This window comes from Chelonia mydas, chromosome 2 (genome assembly GCF_015237465.2).
Source record: "Chelonia mydas isolate rCheMyd1 chromosome 2, rCheMyd1.pri.v2, whole genome shotgun sequence".
Lineage (NCBI taxonomy): Eukaryota > Metazoa > Chordata > Testudines > Cheloniidae > Chelonia > Chelonia mydas.
In genome coordinates this window covers 103,291,501-103,309,865 of record NC_057850.1, presented here as the reverse complement: position 1 = coordinate 103,309,865, position 18,365 = coordinate 103,291,501, and the positions used below count along the sequence as shown (strand labels likewise).

Here is an 18,365-nt window from a genome sequence, read left to right as displayed (position 1 = left end):
GAGTAAATGTCTACACTGCATACTAAGCCTGGGCTCTGACTCAGGTTTGAGTCCAAGCCCCGCTGCTGCCCACATGCAAACCAATCTGACTTAGGTCAGAAAACAGGACTGGTTCCTAGGGCCTCCTGGGGGGGGCGGGTCAGAGCCCAAGTTCCGCTGTGACTTCAGTCCAAGCCTGTCATTTTGCAGTGTGGATGCAGCTCAAGCCACATACCCAAGTCAGAAGTTCTGACTAGTGCAGTATGGATGTGATAGCATGGCTGTGAGACCCGGTTCCAGCAACTGTAAGCCCAGGCTTACAATGCAGTGTGGACACTGAAGCATGGGCTTGGAAACACTGTGTCAACAAGCCTAGGTCTCCCAGGACCCAGCTCAGAGTGCAGTGTAGATATACCCAGAGTGAGAAAGCTTTATCAAATGGGGCCAGGCTTGCAGCACACTGTAAAAGTAGTGAGACTCTAAATTAACCTGCTCGCCTCTGGAAGCTCATTTCACAGCCAGTCCTTCTCAACTGAGAGCACCTTCTAAGCATTTCCATACTATCCATTGCCAAAATGAACTCTGGCTTTCAGGGCTTTTTTTCATGCAACCTGTGTCACCACCTTAAAGTGCTGATACACTGTGTTTTGGTATAAAACCTGCACTGTCCCACTGAAGTTGGTAATCAGAAATGACCAGCGCCACCAACATTGCGCTCAGTGTTAGCACTGTCTGGGCAGCGGAGTAGGGCTATTTGCCTTAGGAGGAGTCTACATTTCTCAACTGCTTTATTTTTAAAAGTTCCGCCTTGAAGAAGAAAGTTACCCGCTTTGTCAGCAGTGGTGGGAGATGTGACCTGCTGCATGACAGTGGCCTGAGAGATGACAGAACTAGCTGGAAGTGGTGTGATCCCATCTTGTGTCAGACTCCAGGGGGCTGTTGTTGGGATTTGGGTTCTCTCTGCGATAGCTTGGGTAGATTCCAGATTGTCTGAAGGAGGGTTATGAGAAGGCTTTAGAACCTATAAGGGGAACAGTAAGGGTAAAATTATTATGAATAAATCATTTTCCCTAGTCAGATATACATTATTTATAATGCATAAACTGAGCCCAGCGATGTGTGTCATTGGGATATCCTGAACATGAAGAAAAACATTACCAATGAAGGCCCACATTCTCCCATCATATTTTTAAGAAACTGCTTTCAACCTCAACAGGAGTTCCACATGCAGACCAATGCAAGAATACGGCTATTAACATACAATTTGTCACATTGATTTGTGTCTAGTCTTAAATTAAGACTAAGCTTTTCAGGGCAGGGGGCATTTCCACCTTTTTGGGTAATGATCCTTATCTACTGATAAGTACCTGAACACTGACCTTCTAGGGTGAAAAGCAGCGTTTTCTGTAACCATGTAACGTCCATTAATAATACTTAGCATTTATATGGTGCTTTACATATTCAAAGCACTACACAAATACTAATAAATCATCACAACGCACCTTGGACATAGGAAAGTATTACTATCCCCATTACACTGACTTATTTTATTGAACAGAGGCCAGGATTTGAAATAACTTGGCCACGGTCACACACTGACGCAGTGCCACAGCCTGGATTCAAACGCAAGGAATTTCTGAGTCCCGACCCTGTGCATACTCCCGTAGACCACATTGCCTTAGTGCACATTAGAATGCATGTTGCATGGGGAGCTGTTAAAGGACGATGCATTTTGAAGGCCAGAAAGCCAGAATACCATACAGACACATTGTAACCCAGATCCACGTCCACAAGTCTGAAAGTTTAAACTGGGATCCCTATACCCAACTACCAGAAGCTTTACTCCTTACTGTCTGATAGATATCTGAGTGCCTTGCCTTGATCCAAGTAGCATTGTATTGCATTAAACACTAGCCAGGAGGGCTGGGTTTTTTTAAAAGAGCACACTCTTTTCTTATACTGTCACATACAGTAGGGTGACCAGATGTCCCGATAAAATCGGGACTGTCCCGATATTTAGTTGTTTGTCCCGTGTCCTGAACGATGTACGGTCGGGACGCCATTTGTCCTGACATTTTGCTTCGGCGGCACCCCGGCTTTTTTTTTGCCTGGGGTGGCAAAAAACCTAGAGCTGGCCCTGGTGTGGGGGTGAGCCTGTGGCTGCCCCCCATGTGTCCCAATATTTTGGTCTTGTCATCTGGTCACCCTACATGACAGTAGTGGACAATGAAACACTGATTTCCTTAGGGACTACTATACTAATCTATTTTGATTTGAAAAGGACCTATAAAGCAGAACATTACAGTGCGCACGTCACTACTTCTTCTGGGAACCTTGAGGCATCCCTACCTCTTTCCCCAGGTTGTCAATGGCTTTTACAGGTGGTTGTCCAGCTGCTTTGCTTTCAGTGGACTCCAGTGGGAATGGTGTCATCTCAGTGAGAGATGGCATTTTCTCCTTGGCATGTTCAATAGGAACAGAGTTTGAACTGGACCCACTTTTAGTCATGAGATTTTCCAGTCTACTGCCTTCCCTGTGCTTTTCAGCCAAATCCTCATGGTTGTCTTCAGTATCAGCTAATGTAGGGTTGAAGCCATTTTCACTGGTCACCACCAGGCCCCAGTCCGTGTAATCAGTGCTCTCTTTCTGTTTGTGCTTGATGCTCAGCTGAAAGGGGTCCTTCTCCGAGTCCCTGTAGTCATCAGTGTATTCAGGTATCTCGTCAAGGCTGTGATCTTTGCTCAGCAAAGAAAGCTCCTTCAGGTTACTCACTTCCTCAGAGGGCTCACTCTGTAGTCCCACAGAGTGAACCATATTTGGCAGCACCTGTCCATACCCTAGCAATGCACCTGGCCTCTGAGAAGGCCTAAGTACAAACGTAAGATAAGACTTCACTGTTTCAATTTTCTTAGGTTCACAATTTTCTTTATGCTGGCAGTTCACAATGTAGCAGCGCCGTTCAAACATCCAGGACAAGTCACAACCCGAAAGATCGCAGCAAGCCGCTGTGCAGTCTGACATCGACATGGCATGGGGAACTCGCATGATTTTAGTTGTGTCTAAATTAGGAGATATCACTGCGTCTGCATACGTGGCTCCTTCCGTGCACTGCTCACAGAAATACCCTGAAACAACATACACTGACATTGGGCAGAGAACTACAATCACACAGCTTTAGAAGCTGCCATCATGCCTTGGAGGGACTTTTCATTCAAGGGCAAAAATGTAAACAATATTAAGATTAAATATAAATCATTTTACCATGCACAAGTTTTGCCATTATTTTTCTTACAAGGTTTGCTAATTCTTGAAGATATGTGTGTGCATTAAGAGTAATATTTTACACTCATGTAGCATTTCTCATCTGATGGTCTCAAAGCTTCTTGCAAAGTATCTCTTATCCCATTTTACAAATACAGATGCTGAGGCAAAGAAGTTACATGACTTGCCGAACATCCTACAGCAAGCTAGTAGCAGGGCAGGGAACATAAGAACCCTGATGGCACAACATACATATTGTGACACTACTAGACCAGATGCCAGGTTTTGCCAAGGCTGTAGTCATCAACTGAGCACTGACAAATTCAGAGCTGGAAACCAGACCAGCTCACATGTATGTTAGTATTGTTCAAGACAGATGTTAGACTTGTAAGATGTGTTCAGTGTTTAGGCAATAATTTTACTTGTAATGTCTGTATCCTATGCTGTAAGGTAATATGTAACTTTTGCTTTATAACTGTAAAAATGCCTGCTCTGAACTTGTGAACCCAGGCAGGAGCAGTGGTTCACCCACCCATCAAGGAGGACTATCAAAACTAAAAAGAAAAGGAGTATTTGTGGCACCTTAGAGACTAACCAATTTATCTGAGCATAAGCTTTCGTGAGCTACAGCTCACTTCATCGGACGCATACTGTGGAAAATACAGAAGATGTTTGTTTTTATACACACAAATCATGAAAAAATGGGTGTTTATCATGATAAGTGATGTTAGTGATAAGTAAGTGGTGTTTATCGCTCCCCGGCAAGCGGGGGAGAAATTATTAGGGAGTCTGGGAGCCTCACCCATGTAGACCGTGGCTGACCCCTAGGCTCTCCCATTCAATCAGGCACATCTATCCCCATCCACAATAGTCCCTGCAGCCCCTGTCCCCTGTTCCCATGTGTCCATGAACCCCTACTCAGCTGCATCTCCTTCCCCTTCCCGATGTGGCCCTGCATCCACCCCCATCCCCATGTGTCCCTGCACCCCAAACTGGTTTCTTCTGCTGGTGTCGAAAGAATTATTTTCTTCCTTTGGACTAATTCATTCCAAATTGAGACCTGAAAAAGCAGATTATGAACAAACAGTAAAATGAAGGTGAAGACGACTGAGTGAGCTGTAGAAGCCAATATTTTAAGTTTTTCATGTTGACCTGGCTGACATAGTCAATTTTTTTTGTAATATTTCATTTAACTATTTTAGTTAAAAACAATTTTAACAAAAACAAATCTGATTTTAAAAAACTTGAATGTTTAACTAAATTCAAAAATTCATATGCTTGTTTTGTTAAAATATTATATGTTTGCTGTTGAAGAAAAAAATCCAAAATACATAACGTTGTTTTAGTTAAATAAAACAATTTAAATGTCTGTCTGGTTATGTTCTTCTCCTAATACAGCCTGACAAGAAAATCCTCCAAATATTAATGATTAACCTGTTGAATTGGAGATATTTATGAAGTCATTGGGAGGTGAACTATCTGCTTCAATTACCTTTGGTAAACGAAATAACCAAACAATCATTCATTTTCTGATATAGCTGTAAAACTAACCTGAAAAGTTTTCATAATATATCACTTTAAAAATGTATAGTGTGTACCTTCTAAAAACGAAACCTACATCTATCTCTGAGTTGTGAAGAATATGTATTAAGGTTATAACAACCAACAAGAATGCACTTTTATGTAGAAATCCATGATTTAAATTGAGTCTTCCTGACTAGCGATTTAAATCATGATTTAAATCAATTTCATTTAAATCTAATCCACCCTGGCCCAATCCCTCATGAAAACATACTGCAATTGGCAGAAACAGCCTGGAAAATTGCCCACAACTCTTTCTACACCTGATTCTGATACCCTTATTTATGATAAACAGCACCTTATCCCAGGAGCAGCCCTATTGACTTCACTGAGACTCCTTGTGGAGCGAGGTGCTGCTCAGTGGGAGTAAGGGGATCCCAAACTGGACCTGAACGAGTAAGGATAAGGTGCACTGCAGAGTATGGTATCCTTGGTCAGACAGACTCTCTGCTCAACTGCTACTGTTCCCCCCCCGCAGCATGACAGAGAGATGGTAAGGCAGGATTTTGCCCTGAGTTTGCAGTGCTCGCACTTTGAGAGGAGAAAAAAAAAATCTTTTGACTTGCAAATGGACAACATTTAATAAGGCACTAATAGAGCATAAATGCCTCCCTGTTTAAGAGCAGGTTGAACAAACACCTGTCAGGGACGGTCTAGATAATACTTAGTCCTGCCTTGAGTGCAGGGGACTGGACTAGATGACCTCTCGAGGTCCCTTCCAGTTCTTTGATTCTATATTTACAGCAGCACTTTTCTGACTACAGCTACAGTTTAATACAGGGCTGGGGTTTTGTTTTTGCCTGTATTTGTATTCCAGCTAGACCTCTATTCAAGGGAACATGAACGTAAAATAACAGCTCCTGTACCACAGTGTGCGATTCTTCAGCTTATCAGCACCCTCATTCTTCTCTCCCACACCAAGTATACTATAATTAGTTCCTCCACATTCCCATTCACCTCTGAGAATATCAGGGATGCTGTTGCAGAGGCCTATGAAAACACTTACCATAAATCAGTACTTTAAATGTGCTACCCAGCTTCTGACAGGGCAGCTGCAGGAGCTCATGGTTAAAGGAGAGGGCCGGGAGGTAGGAAACCAGTTTAACTGCTGTGTGATTTAGACATATTTATCCACATCGATAAAAGCATAATAAAATGGGAACTTGGAAAAACAACAAAATCTCTTGTAGGGTAACACAAAAGTGTGCCTCAGGTTTGTGTACAATAATAAACAAACAACCCTTCATTAAAAATAGGTATAAAGCCCAGACTTTCAAAAACTACTGGTTATTTGGATGCTCAGCACTTTCTCTGAATCAGGTGCCTTGAAGGCTTCCCAAGCTGGGCACCCAAATATTCAGGCACCCAAAATAGTAACAACAATAATGACATCCAGCCCTTGTATAGCACTGGGCATCAGCATTTTACCCAGGAGGTCAGCATCACTTCCCTCACTTTACAGGTAGAGGTACTGAGGCACAAAGAGGTGAGATGACTTACCTGACATCACACAGCAGATCAGTGGCAGAGCTGAAAACAGAATCCAGGTCTCCTGAGTCCCAGGCCATTGATCTAGCCACTAGGCCCTACAGCCTCTCCTATCATTAGATACTTTTGAAAACTGTGGCCTATATTTTTTATAAGTGAATTTCATGCCGATGCAACGTGGTAGATCAATATTCCCACAGACTGTAGTCCTCCATTTACCCACAGAGCAGGTACAGAATGGATCAGTTTTACCTGCCGAACTATAGTTCAATCTCCATGCCCTAGCCAGCCCTGGGCCTCTCGGAGGGCAGCGGCTGTTTCAGATCAGTGATTCTCAACCTTTTTTATACTGTGTCTCTATGTCACAAAAGCAGGAGTTTCAGGACCCCTTCTCATCCATTCATTCAAAAAGGAAGAGTAGCAACGACCCTCCTGGACCTGTTCACAGCCCCCAGGTTGAACACTTATGTTTTAGATCTTTTACAATTTCCCCTGCATAAGCAGGCATTCACCCTGTTATGTCTAAGCTTTACAGCATAGGTAGGTAACTTAGTCTTCAGATGTGCCGAGTACCCATAGCTTTGTCGGATGTCAAATCTGGCCAACAAAACAAAAAAACAGTGTCAAATCTGACCATCTGAAAATCAGCTCAAGAAGTTCAGTGGTGCCCAGCATTGAGCAACACACATCACCGAGGGAAGCTCTACACTTAAAAAGATGCAACAGTTCAGACTGTGCCACTGTAGCGCTACAGTGAAGATGTTTCCCCCATCAGCAGCAGTTAACCCACCTTCATGAGAGACGGTAGCTATATCGACGGGAGAAGCCCCCTGGTCGACATAGCACTGTCCATGCCAGGGGTTAGGTCAGTATAATTGCGTTGCTCATGGGTGTGAATTTTGCTCATGGGTGTTTTGCGTTGCTCATGGGTGTGAGTGGCACAGTTATACCCATGTAAGTTTATAGTGTAGACCTGGCCTGAGTGTTTTGGAAAGTCAGCTGCTGCCCTTCCATATGGATGCACAGTAGCAGATTTTTCAGGAGATACAGTGATATGCATTACTCCTGACAAGGAACAATTGAGCCCACTGGGCCTAAGCCAAAGCCCCATGAAGTCAATGGAAGCTTTGCCACCGGCTTCACTGGGAGCACCAACTGGCCCACTGTAGAGTCTGAAGCAATAACTGGGCACAGTTGGATGATGCAAGGATGAAATTTCAGCCTCAATACTACATTTCTTTGTTGGTTGGTTTCAGCTGGGATATGAAAGCCCGGCTTTCAAAGGGGACTCAGTTGGATCTCCAGTTTTCCTATCTGCACTCCACGGTGGTCCCAAGTAAGAGAATTTTGATGTCTATCTGATTTGTGAGAAACTTGCCGGAAAATTCATTACTTAGATGGTCACGTTTTAACACTTGTGCCTGCAAAACTGACCCCAATTGACTGCAGGCATAAAATTAGAGTAGTTTTTAAAAACTGTGCCTACAGTCAATTGTGGTCAGAAAGTAACATGCCACTCCACTCAGAAAAGCGACTGTGCAAAAATAGCATCATGCAGTTCCACATTTATAATGCCTGAATGACTTGCAGATTATGTGTGCTCAGTTTACAGTTAAAAAGATGGTTTTCCTAATTGCCAGCGCTGCAAAGTCATGCTGGGAGCATTCTGGCTCATGCAGCATCACCTGCAGTAAAGGTTCTGAAGGCCAAATACACCTACATCTGTGCTACCTTATACCTGCAGCAGGCTTGCACAGGCATAACTGAGGGCATAATTTGGAGATAATGGAGTTGCACAAGTGGCCCTGTCACAGATGTTAGTAATTCTGTTGGTAATGTGTAAACCAGTAAAGAATAATCTCACACTCCCAGATCTGTTTTGGGCTAACTTTAGGAAAAATTAATAAAGACAATTCCCCCCCTCCCCCACTAAAGTCTGCGGACATAGCTCTTCATACATATGCAGGGAGCACAACTGCTGAGTAAGAAGGCACCATTTTTACAGTCACTTTGTAAAGTAAAGTTATTCCTTATAAGGACAGGTTTCAGAGTAACAGCCGTGTTAGTCTGTATTGGCAAAAAGAAAAGGAGTACTTGTGGCACCTTAGAGACTAACCAATTTATTTGAGCATAAGCTTTCATGAGCTACAGCTGTAGCTCACGAAAGCTTATGCTCAAATAAATTGGTTAGTCTCTAAGGTGCCACAAGTACTCCTTTTCTTATTCCTTATAAGAAAACCCCCAAGCCCGTCTTTGAGCTGCAAGGTTCCCCTGCTCCACACACTTCCTGCTTTATTTCTCTGCCCTCACTGCCTGAAATCGTAACAACGATCTTTCTGCCTGAGCAGCATGGGACAGCACGCCTGAACGGGGCAGAAGGATTCTGGCAGAAACTAACTGAGGCTTCCTATTCTCTCACTGTCAGCTTCATAGGCCAACTGAGGCATGAATGGCATGGAGATTGTGGTAATTTACTAGGCACCAAATTGTGTTTGGCCTGGTGATCACACGGTAATATATTGCGGGTTATCAGGGTTGTTTAGAGGGCAGATGGAAGCCCTGCATGATTATGATGACAGTGCACATGGACTGGTTTGGTCATAGGATCTAACAGTAAGCTGTGCAGCAGGAGGGTTTTCTGTGTTCTAAGTGAGAAATATCAGATGGAATTAATCCAGCCATTAAGGACTGCAATGGGGAACCACTGATAAGGAAGAGTGGGTCAGTTTTAACCCCTGTCCCTTTAAGAAACTGATTAGTTGTCAAGCTGATGCTCTGAGATTCCCCCCATCCCACTTACTTCCTCTCCAGCATTCTTGGCCCTGGCCTCACCATAGCCAGTCAGAATTGGCTGTGGCAGAGGAGATTTTAGGGGAACAATTCAAAGCAGTCCCATCTCCTGGAGACCGAGCATACACACACACAGCGCTCCTGGCTCCTGCCATTGTGGGAAACGTGGGACAGACTCAAAGCCCAAGCTTGGCCACGCTGCCACTACTCAGCCAGGCTAGACCTAGATTTTAAAGCTGTAGGCAGGAATCCTGCTAATGCCCAAGAAAAACAAGCTGAAACTGCAAACATATATTTCTAGCTGAGGGGCTGTTCCTAGCCATAGCTAGTTTTCAATCCCTAGGCTTGCTGGAGTCACAAGTTCAAATCCTCAAAGGAGTGACTCAGCTCTTCCATCCTTCCAAGGTAGATAAACTGAATTCCGTGTAGTTTACTACATAAGCATCTTTTGATACAGACCTTAACCAAGGTCACATGGGCACAATCTACATGAACATGGAAGATCCAGTGTTAGTTTTCATAAGGGCAGGGTAGGATGGGGTCTGCCTCAGTATCCTGGCCCAAAATCTCCTGTCCCCACACCACTGTGCTGTGGGCTGGCTTCCACATCCAGAGGTGGCTGCATTTCAGTGGTGTTATGTGTACGTTTATTTTGGTCAGAGCTTTGGGAGCTTTAGAGAAAACATGCAACAGAAGTGCAAAATTATTATAATTTTATTATCCTTCTTCAGCATTATAAAGGGCTGAGATACTTTTGATGAGATTCTGGAAAAAAAAAAAAAAGAAATAGTTGTTTCCCAAGATGAGAACTTTAATTCTAACTTTCAAGCCAGAGCCAATTTTCACAGCTGAGTTATAAGCCTCTGAAGAATAGGATTTATAACATAAATGCTGACAAAGGCTTAACTCCAGCAGCTTTAGCAGGGGCCTATAAAAATCACTATCCTCAAAACCAGAGAAGCCAGATTAGCCAGAAGTTCATCAAAATCTGAAGTGTCACTGCATCAGTTTCTGAGGGGATGGCGTACACCTCTGTACATAAGGAATACGACTTCATTCTCTCTCCACAGGCTGCTTCCATGTTATTTAGAGCCTCTCCCTCCCTGAAATCCTGTAAGCTTTTACACAGAGATACTTCAGGGAAAGCAGAAGGCCTGTTTCTTGCTTCAGAGACCATTCTAATTGCAGATTAAACACTGGGGGAGGGGGGAAAAGCAAATAGGGAAAAATGCTAAATTACATAAAAGCAAATCCTTGACATGGGGACAAAACCAAGAGTATTGCAATTAGATTTACAAACAATGGGCTGCAAAGCTTTTACAGTAATTAGAGCAGCAGTCTGCAGGATGTTTACAATTCTGTTATAGGGCCCAGGATCAGCTGCTGAGCCTCTCTAATTGGTTCACTGATCCTGATGGTTCACTTGATGGTTCATCTTCATTTCACGGGTTGCCAGGATCCCTGTTTGTTGCTGATAAATCAAGAAGTACTGGTGGGTAGAGCAGATGGATTCAATTTCTCCCCAAGTACTCTCTTGAGCACTTGGTGGGAATCTTTCCCTGCAGCTGTGCTTATGCTCTGGGAAGGAAGAGGCTACTTACCTGCCTCGTCCCCAGTATCCCTATGTAATACTGGGCAGGATTTTGGGAGACATAGATCCAGTTCTCTGCTCTGCTACTGATTTTTTGTATGAACCTGGGTAAATCACTCACTCTCTCTTTGCTTTGGTTTTTCAGCTCTAAAACTGGGGATAAGGGTACTTCCCTAACTCACAGAGTGTTGTGAAGGTAAATACATTACAGACTATGAGATGCTCAGAGAACAGGGGCCACATAAATACCTTAAATAGATATAATCTCCTTTTTTTTTTTTCAATTGTCAGTAATTCATTCAATTTGAAATGTACTTAACATATGTCCATATGGTAGGTGCTGTACAAAGCCCATAGACAAAGATAGTCCCTCCCTGCAATCCTATAGCCTAAAAAGACTGACGCAGCAGAGACAGGACTCACCATGAAATCCAGAGGAGGAAAGAGCTTCACGTGCAGTTCTGGTCTGAAAAGTGACTGGCATTGTGGTGTTCACCTTTTATTATCTCTTGATAAGTTTAATATCAAACAACTAAAAAGTTGGTCTTTCCAAGCCCTGCACGTACAATCTAGACCAGAGGTGGGCAAACTACAGCCTGCAGGTCACATCCGGCCCGTGGGACCGTCCTGCCCGGCCCTTGAGCTCCCAGCTGGGGAGGCTAGTCCCCAGCCCCTCCCCTGCTGCCTCAGCTCGCTGTGCTACCAGCGCTCTGGGCGGCGGGGCTGCGAGGTCCTGCTGGGCAGCGCGGCTGTGAGAACCGCCAGCCTGCCCCAGTGCTCTAGACTGTGCAGCAGGCTCCGGCCGGGCGGCGCAGCTGCCAGTTCTGGTGCTCTGAGTGGCATGGTAAGGGGGCAGGGAGGTTGGATAAGGGGCAGGGGGTTCCGGGGGGCAGTCAAGGGCCAGGGAGCAGTTGGATAGGTGTGGGAGTCCCGGAGGGCCTGTCAGGGGGTGGGCATGTGGATAGGGGTTGGGGCAGTCAGGGGACAGGAGAGTTGGATATGGGGTGGGGTCCCGGGGGGGGCGGTTAGGAGCAAAGGTCCCGGGAGGGGGTGGTCAGGGGACAAGGAGCGGGGGTGGGGGGGTTAGATGGGTCCGGAGTTCTGAGGGGGCAGTTAGGGGGCAGGAAGTGGGAGGGAGTGGATAGGGGGTGGGGGCTGTAGTAAGAGAAGGCCCTGAAATATAAATTCTTGTATCAGAGGCCCAATCTGAGGCCTGAAGCCTGAACCAAAGTAAAGCCTGAACCAAAGTACTTCCAGGCAACGATAAGCAAAGCTGGGCTGTGAGCCAGAGGCAGGTCCCACTCATAGAAGTCTGCAAGAAAAGGTTGTTAGAGGCACGTGCACACACACACATAAGTGCTAATGAGAGGAACTTGTGCCAAAATGGCAGCAAGACACTCCATAGACATAACAAGGAACAGGCAGGTGCATCTTAAAGACAGGGTCAAAAGGATAACATGGTGGATAGATTTGTTTGAACTATGATGAGTAATCTGTCCTGCAATGGTATAAAAGTAGGTCCCAGAGCTCATACCTTTGTCCAGCCTAGGGGGCAGTGGAGTGTCCTGCCACTGACTGAGCTGTGTCCATTGCCAGGGAGCACAAATTCGTAGTATGCCCTGTAGAGTCTACAGGGAACTATTACTGTGCTTCGTCTGACAATAAAGCTGGCTCGGGTTCCTTCGTACCTTACTAGAGTCTGTGGTTTTGGGGGGTTCTCTCGGGGTCTGCTGTGTTAGCTATCTGCGCAGAGCTGGGGCAGCACATAGAGGGAACACACACACAACCGACTGTTATCATCATCGAACAAGAGCGGAGCACCACACCGGTAGCTACCGACAACAGGGGCCAGGCTGTTTGGGGAGTCACAGCTTTCCCTACCCGGCCCTCCATACAGTTTCGGAACCCCGACGTGGATCTCAGGCCAAAAAGTTTGCCCACCCCTGATCTAGACCCTGAAAGTCAAGCTGGGTTCTTTCCTCTTTAGGCATCATCAAACTCTTAATTGTTGCTTTCAGGTCAAATTATACTGTCTGTTGTACTGGACAATCCCACTATTATTAAATTATGCCCTCAGTGACACTTGTGAAACCTCACTGCAATCAGTAGGCCTGCACAGCTGTACCTGACTGGAACTCAGTAAACAATTCTGTTGATGATCTCAAGAAGGAATAGACTCTAGGCCCCTCTCAATAAGCTATGTTGACTCCACAATGCTAACAGCTATAAAAATATACTTTACTCACTAGAGTCAGCAGCTATGACTTTCCTCTGCAACACATCTCCTTTCTTCGTGTGTGCAAAGTGCCATATTTGCAAAATAATTGATCAGAAGAGAATGACATTTGTTTACGGTGTTGCCAACTCTCAGGATTTTATTGTGACTCTTGGCATATTTGGAGTTTTTCTTAAAACCCCAGCTCTTGGAATCATGTGTTTCATGAAAATCCTGGCTTTCATTTAAAAAAAAAAGTTTCCAGCCCCTGCGGTTGTGAAGAAAAGTTTTAAAAACATGAACCCTAAAGCATTAAAAATCAGAAAGCAAATCGAAAGAAACCAGATTTTTAGTCTTATGATTTTTAGTCTCACTGTGATATTTTGACTCCTGATTTTTGAGCACATAAGGTTGGCAATAGTGTGCTGAGAACTCACAGCTTGTAGGAATCTCAGGAGAAGTGTGTTATTAAACAGAGAAATGGGAATGGCGTCTTTGTAAATGGCACTGGGAGGTTGCTTTATGCATGCAGGGCTGCATTGCCCAGAGCAAGGAGATGGGAGTTCTACACCACCTGTAATTGTGACTGCACACTAAACTATCTTTGTGATTTTGTTATAAAGGCTAATCTCAGAACAAAGTAGCACAGTGTGAAAATGCAGTAGCTGAATATTGCGAGTCAGGCATGATGACACCTCTGAGCTTTATTACGCCAGTAGAAATGAATTACAATAAAATGAGTTTGTAAGATCACTGTGATGCCAGGTTGAAGCATGTCTCTGCAAGTGTGCCATACTAAATTTAATCCAACCTATAGCACTGTCAACTAAACAGTTGTGTTTATGATGGTAACCAATGCATGCTGTCTTTATCAATGAGAGAGCTGTACATTCCCCACTTTAGTTCAGCTGGAATGGCATTTTATAGTTATATGAGATATAAATAAATATAAAATCAATTTTGGAATACATTAGCACAACCACTCTTGATAGTTAGAATGGCCAGAATAATTTAGACCTCATTCAACACAAAATAATTTGATCAATTAATGGATTTATATCAGTGGCAATAGACTACATTATAAGAGACTCATACATACATTAAAGCCTTGTCTACACAAGTCAGCTTTCATCAACAAAACAGTGGAGGTGCACACACTGAAATGCTCCTCCCACCGATGTAACTCTCCTTTATGCTGACATAATAAAACCACTTTGACAAGAGGCGTAAGGCTTATGTCGGTTTAGTTAAGGCGATGCAGTGTCTCTGTAGACACTGCATTCCTTACATTGGTCGTTGGCAATCAATCTTGTCTATTTCATGGCTCCTGGCAAGAAAGCTGGCTCCTGGCTCCCCAGCCAGGCCTCCGCTCCCGGCTTGGGCTCCCCACTAGGAGACCTGCTGCACACCAGGATCCTGGCTTCCCACTGGAAGCATGGCAGCCAACCGGACTCCGGGTGCAGATCATTCCCCTGGAGGCGAGACCAAAGCTCAGATGGGAGCGGGGAGGTGGGGGGAGGCAGCTGGGCTCCTGGTGGGGAGCTGCACAGAGCCAAGAGCCCTGGCCCTCAGTGCCCCACACTGCCCCTCTTCAGTCGGTAGAGGTGCTCCTGGTAAGCACTACTGACCAGAGGAGGGTACTGTGAACATCAGCCATCACAGTAATTAATGCCATGGCTGTAAGTTGACCTAACACAGGTCAATTTAAGACTGTAGTACAGACATAGCCTTAGTGAGACACAAGGAGAAATTATAAGTTGCAACCAGAGTTTCATGAAGTCAGTTGACCCAAGCATGGGAGGTGCTGAGTGCTAAGGCATGATACATAGCAGTGATAGTAAGACACCAATATTCATTGACACACCTGGCTCAAAGCTCATCACATGAGTCAGTGTTACATAAGGTCAACAGCAGGGGTCAGTACCCACCAACCTCAGTGTCTGCTGTTATATGTTCTCTTTACAAAAACCAAAAATGCTCTCAGCAAACAACAGCCACCCCAAACTAATTCAGCCAACTAATAAAAACACAAATAGAACCATCTCAGCATACAGGTCAAGGTAGCTCAGCTCAAAGCCTTTGACAAAGGAGAGGACTGTTCTGCCTCTTTTTTAGCACCTTCCAATTACAACTATTCTCTCTCAAGCACACTGCATCAAGCCCTTACCATGCAAAGTCAAGCGAGCTACTGAAAGAGTCAGCTCAAATAGCAAACAACTTGACTAAAAAAAATAGCCCTGGAAGACCTAACAAATCCATGCTTAGGACTGTTAGGAAAATGCAACACACTTCACAATTCTTTAGAAGGATCAGTAGTTCAGAGAATCAGAGACAGAAAAGCTAAAATCTTTAGCACAAACATCTAACAAGCTTCTTGAGCCACAGATAATGTTACTGTCATGCACCGGAGTGAGCATACATTGACTTATTAAAATGAGCATCTTCTAGAAGACGCTGAACACCCTCCAATTCAATTGGGGTGTACGGCACCTTACAGAACCACACCCTTACTGAACTGTTTTGGCAGGGCACTGAAAGGGATAATGCCCCTGAATTTTCTGCCAAAGTAAATGGAAGTGTGCAGGGGAGGGAAGGGACACAATCAACATAAAAGGCTATATGATAACATTTGTTAACCCATAATTTACTGTTCGGAACAATTGCCTCTGGGACAGAGAGAAGCTTGTAATACATACCCTATGACAGTGCTTCTCAAACTTTTTTTTTCGCGGTCCACTCTAAAATTGCTGAGGGTCTCAGCAGACCACTTAATGATCTTTCCAAATGTTGTTTGTACCGTTAGCTAACTATTGTAAAGCGTTTTGGATAAAAGCGCTATATAAAAAAAATCTTAATAATAAACAACTTTTTTTGGTTCTACAAATGAAAGCATACAACTCTTATTTTAATATCAGTAGTCTTACCTTTCTAATGCGGGAAATGATGTGCCCTCTCTCCCCGCCACGGCAGCCCTCGAGCTAGGGATGGGAAGGAGGGGGGGGGTCTCTCCCTCTCTCCCCCACTGCGGTAGCCCCCGAGCTGGGGCTGGGAAGGAGGGCCATCTCTTTCCAGCAGCCGCAGCCCTGGAGCTGGGGAAAGCTGCCTCTTTCTCTGGCCACCACAGCCCTGCACATCCCAAATTCCCCCCACCCCCTCTTTCACCCTACTGCCCCCTCCCACCTACCCCCTATTCCCCTCAAGGCCACCACCTCACCTTACATGTGCATCTTCTCCTGGGTTCAGGCACTTAATTAGTGGAGCCACACCTCCACGGCTCTACTAATTAGGTGGATGGCCCTTTATTCTCTTGTGTGTGGCCACCCAGGTGCACACCTTAGAGGGAACTATCCACGGACCACCTGAATGGAGCTCACGGACCACACTTTGAGAACCTCTGCCCTACGATGTGAGAGATGGGTAATAGGTTTGCTGTTATTTGGAAAAATAATTGAGACATGGTTACAAGACATAATCAATGAACAAGTCTTTTCAGATGTCATGAAGGACTTTTTAGTCTAGTAATAAGTAACTAGAACCATTATTATACACTCCTATAATTTGGTAACACTCTTAATGAGTCAAATTCATTATTCCTTACACACAAAGAGCTCCCACTGAAATTTTCTTCACCAGAGAATACTAGTGTTGGCCACATAGCAGGACCTCAAATACTGCTTAAATAGGATTGACTACACGAGTAGACACATGCATCCACTGTTTACTATACAAAAACAGGCCCATCTTCCCCTCAGTGGAGATACAGTATGACAGTGTCACAGTGTTCTAGAGGATGGTTCTAGAACTATCACCAAAATATCCTGGAGTTAATGCCATCTCATTCCCAAATTCAGCGGTTTTATTAAAACTAGGCATACGAGCAAGAATCTCCCTTATTAAACAGCTAATCCTGCTTGTATCTCAAGAGACTTGCTGGCGTCCAAATAATTTCTCTATTCGTTTATTGAATTCCAATAATGTAGATTCTGCCAGTATCTCCACAGCCACAATTCCAAAAACTGTTAGCCCTCTGGCAAAATAAAGACCTTATATGAGCATTTCACCTTTGTTCTGTAGCGTCTGTGCGAACACTGCCAACGTTTGAGATAAAATGACGGATGATAACGTGGTAGTATTGAGAATCTATACTACTTTTCATTTGTTTGCTTATAGCTAAAAAAAAAAAAGTCACCAGTGGTGGCTGGGGGTGGGGGAGAATTGGTAGCATTTCCCTAAACTGTGTCTTTGCAAAAAGAAATTCTACTTACCTGAAAAAAAAATGCAGTTTTATTTTCCATGCACTAGTGCAGAGGTGGGCAAACTATGGCCCGCGGGCCACATCCTGCCCACGGGACCGTCCTGCCTGGCTCCTGAGCTTCCGGCAGAGGAGGCTAGCCCCCGGCTCCTCCCCCACTGTCCCCCTCCCCCGCAGTTACGCTGCTGCGTGGGCAGCATGGCTTGCGCCTGCCAACCTCCCAGGCTTTCCAATAAGCCTGTCCTGCTGCTGTGAGCGGCATGGTAAGGGGGCGGGGGGGGGGGGTTGGATAAGTGGCAGGAGGTCCCGGGGGGTAGTCAGGAGGTGGTTGGATGGGACAGAGGTTGGGGGGGGCACGTGGTCAGGAGACAGGCAGCAGGGGGGTTGGATAGGGGGTGAGGTCCTGGGGGGGCAGTTAGGGATGGGGGTCCCAGGAGGGGGCAGTCAGGGACAAGAAGTGGGGGGGTTGGATGGGTCGGGGGGGCCTGTCAGGGGGTGGAGGTGTGGATAGGGGTCGGGGCAGTCAGGGGACAGGGGGGTTGGATAGGGGCTGGGGTTCCGGGGGTGGGGCGGTTAGGGGCAGAGGGTCCCGGGCGGGGGCCGTCAGGGGACAAGGAGCAGGGGGGGTTGGATGGGTCAGGGGTTGTGAGGGGGGCAGTCGGGGACGGGAAGTGGGAGAGGGCGGATAGGGGGCAGGGGCCAGGCTGTTTGCGGAGGCACAGCCTTCCCTACCTGGCCCTCCATACTGTTTCACAACCCTGATGTAGCCCTTGGGCCAAAACGGTTGCCCACCCCCGCACTAGTGGCTTGATCAGGCCTCAGCTCTGAGGCCTGGAAGCATTCATCCTTCAAAACATTGTGCCTTTCATAGGCACCTGTGAGGACCTGCTCCATCTAAACAACAGATGTAGTCAGTGCTTTTCCTCTACCACGGTGCTGCTGGTGTATATGGCCCTGCCCCTCCCTAGATATGCCTCTTATAGTGCTCCGTTCCCTTTGCACTCCCCAGCACCTGTACCTAATTATGGCTGATCCAGAATAGATAGGGAAGGGTTTCTTGGAAGCTTTCCTCCACCCTCACCTGCACCCTATCTGTAGCGGCCAGAAATCAGTTTTGAACAGCAAAAAGGGGACTTTATACAGAGGCTATCAGATATAGAGTTATGTACAAGAACTCTTCTTAGTGAGGAACAGTAACAGTCTCCTTT

General features: G+C 45.5%; 1 protein-coding gene across 5 annotated transcripts in view; it reads right to left on the bottom strand.

The window, feature by feature from the left end:
- Positions 1-18,365, bottom strand: part of KIAA0319 (KIAA0319 ortholog) — an 83,742-nt gene that overhangs the window by 48,917 nt on the left and 16,460 nt on the right. For all 5 annotated transcript variants that reach the window (XM_043540041.1, XM_043540040.1, XM_043540042.1 and 2 more), the window contains 2 exons: positions 2,329-3,104; positions 805-1,000 (listed from right to left, as the gene is read on the bottom strand). In XM_043540041.1, coding sequence (XP_043395976.1) covers positions 805-1,000; positions 2,329-3,104 — 972 coding nt within the window. The remainder of the gene's footprint in view (positions 1-804; positions 1,001-2,328; positions 3,105-18,365) is intronic.